Source organism: Polistes canadensis, unplaced genomic scaffold (assembly GCF_001313835.1).
Source record: "Polistes canadensis isolate GaletaPanama2010 unplaced genomic scaffold, ASM131383v1 scaffold_62, whole genome shotgun sequence".
Lineage (NCBI taxonomy): Eukaryota > Metazoa > Arthropoda > Insecta > Hymenoptera > Vespidae > Polistes > Polistes canadensis.
The window spans coordinates 584,180-585,878 of record NW_014569609.1 but is presented as its reverse complement, the minus strand read 5'-3'; the positions used below and the strand labels follow the sequence as shown (position 1 = coordinate 585,878).

Below are 1,699 nucleotides of genomic sequence, written 5' to 3'. Positions count from 1 at the left end.
CCTGGTTTTAGGCATTATTCACATTGCCTAATCCGCCAACTTTTCTTTGCCATTTTTTGAACCTTTGCAGATTGATTTATATAGCGAAAATGTACTCTACGTGTAGCTAAAAGAGTGCACTTTAATTTAATATAAAAATCATTAAAATCTATTTGCTAAAAGTATAAAAAATATTTGCCAAAACTTTTTAAAGAAATGGCAAAGTAGGAAAAATTTACAGCAGTGCATTCTTTGATATTTTTTAAACCTTTGCAAATCGATTTATATCTCAAAATGATATGCTACGCGTAGACAAAAGAATGTACTTAAATTTAATATAAAAATCATTAAAATCCATTTGCAAAAAGTATAGAAAATATTTACCGAAACTTTTCAAAGAAATTGCAAAGATGCACAATTTACAGTATTGCATTCTCTGACATTTCCTGAACTTTAAATGCTAAATTTATAACTCGACAAAGTATTCTACGCGTAGATAAAAGAGTGAAGTTTAATTTAATATAAATTTCATTAAAATCTATTTACTCTAAGTATAAAAAATATTTACCGAAACTTTTCAAAGAAATTGCCAAGATGCACAATTTACAGCAATGCATTCTTTGACATTTTCTGAACTCTACATGCTAAATTTATAATTCGATATGTTATTCTACGTGTAGATAAAAGAGTGTACTTTAATTTAATATAAATTTCATTGAAATCTATTCACTTTTAGTATAAAAAATTTTTATCAAAACTTTTCAAAAAAATTGCAAAGTTGTACAATTTACTGCATTGCAATCTCTGATATTGTGTGATCATATGGCTGCGTGTGTCTGTGTCTGAGAATGTATTCTTTTCAACTTTGTTTAAATAGTAATTTGATATTCTATAGGATATCAAAGTATTATGTTCAATGCCTAGGAAAAACGTGATGAATTTTTCAATTTCTGACTTCGTCTGAAGGCTCTTTGCATTCATAGAGTAATGCCGAGGAATTACTAGCAATGACTGATTATCGGCTTTGACGGTAACATATATATATATACAAACGCTTTGCATTGATGACAATACCTATTTTATGATTATATACAAATGACTATTTTAGGATTGTATACAAATTTAGAAGACAATTTCTATATGGAGGAAACCGCAGCCCTTATGTTGCTTACGTATAATTAATTATATACATAAATCTAGTCAAAATAGATTTATAATAAGTATTTTAATAATATATTATGTAAAATGAAAAAAGTAATAACGTATATACATATAATGAATGTATATAATATACAGTGTTTCGTAATATGTGAAACTCACTTCAGGAGTGAACAGAAGACACAAAAAACTATGAAAAATAAAACTTTGATATGAACATGTGCCTTATTTGAACTTGTTTCAAAATTCTAGTTATTTATTTATCTGTGATTAAATAATTCGGAATAACTTATCTTCGTAGAAGATGCTCAACAAAATAAACATATTCTTGTATACAACATATATTGTATAACATATATTGTATTATTAAACTTATCACAATTACTGAAATGAATCCTAATATATAATTAATCTAATATAATTAATAAATATATTCTGTTTCCTCTATGAGAGATTTTCCAAAGAAAAACAAAGATTTCAATTGAGAGTTGATTTAATAAAATTCACCTATCAATTACTAAAATGAGTCCTCTAATATATAATTAATATAATATATAATAAT

General features: G+C 25.5%; 2 protein-coding genes across 3 annotated transcripts in view; one reads left to right on the top strand and one right to left on the bottom strand.

Moving 5' to 3' along the window:
* Positions 1-1,518, top strand: part of LOC106786006 — a 15,093-nt gene extending 13,575 nt beyond the window's left edge. For both annotated transcript variants that reach the window (XM_014746942.1, XM_014746943.1), the window contains one exon: positions 1,088-1,518. In XM_014746942.1, the coding sequence (XP_014602428.1) occupies positions 1,088-1,161 (74 nt within the window). In that variant the 3' untranslated portion in view covers positions 1,162-1,518. The remainder of the gene's footprint in view (positions 1-1,087) is intronic.
* LOC106786007 overlaps positions 1-1,699 on the bottom strand; it is a 226,729-nt gene that overhangs the window by 142,062 nt on the left and 82,968 nt on the right. The gene's annotated exons all lie outside the window — the stretch shown is intronic.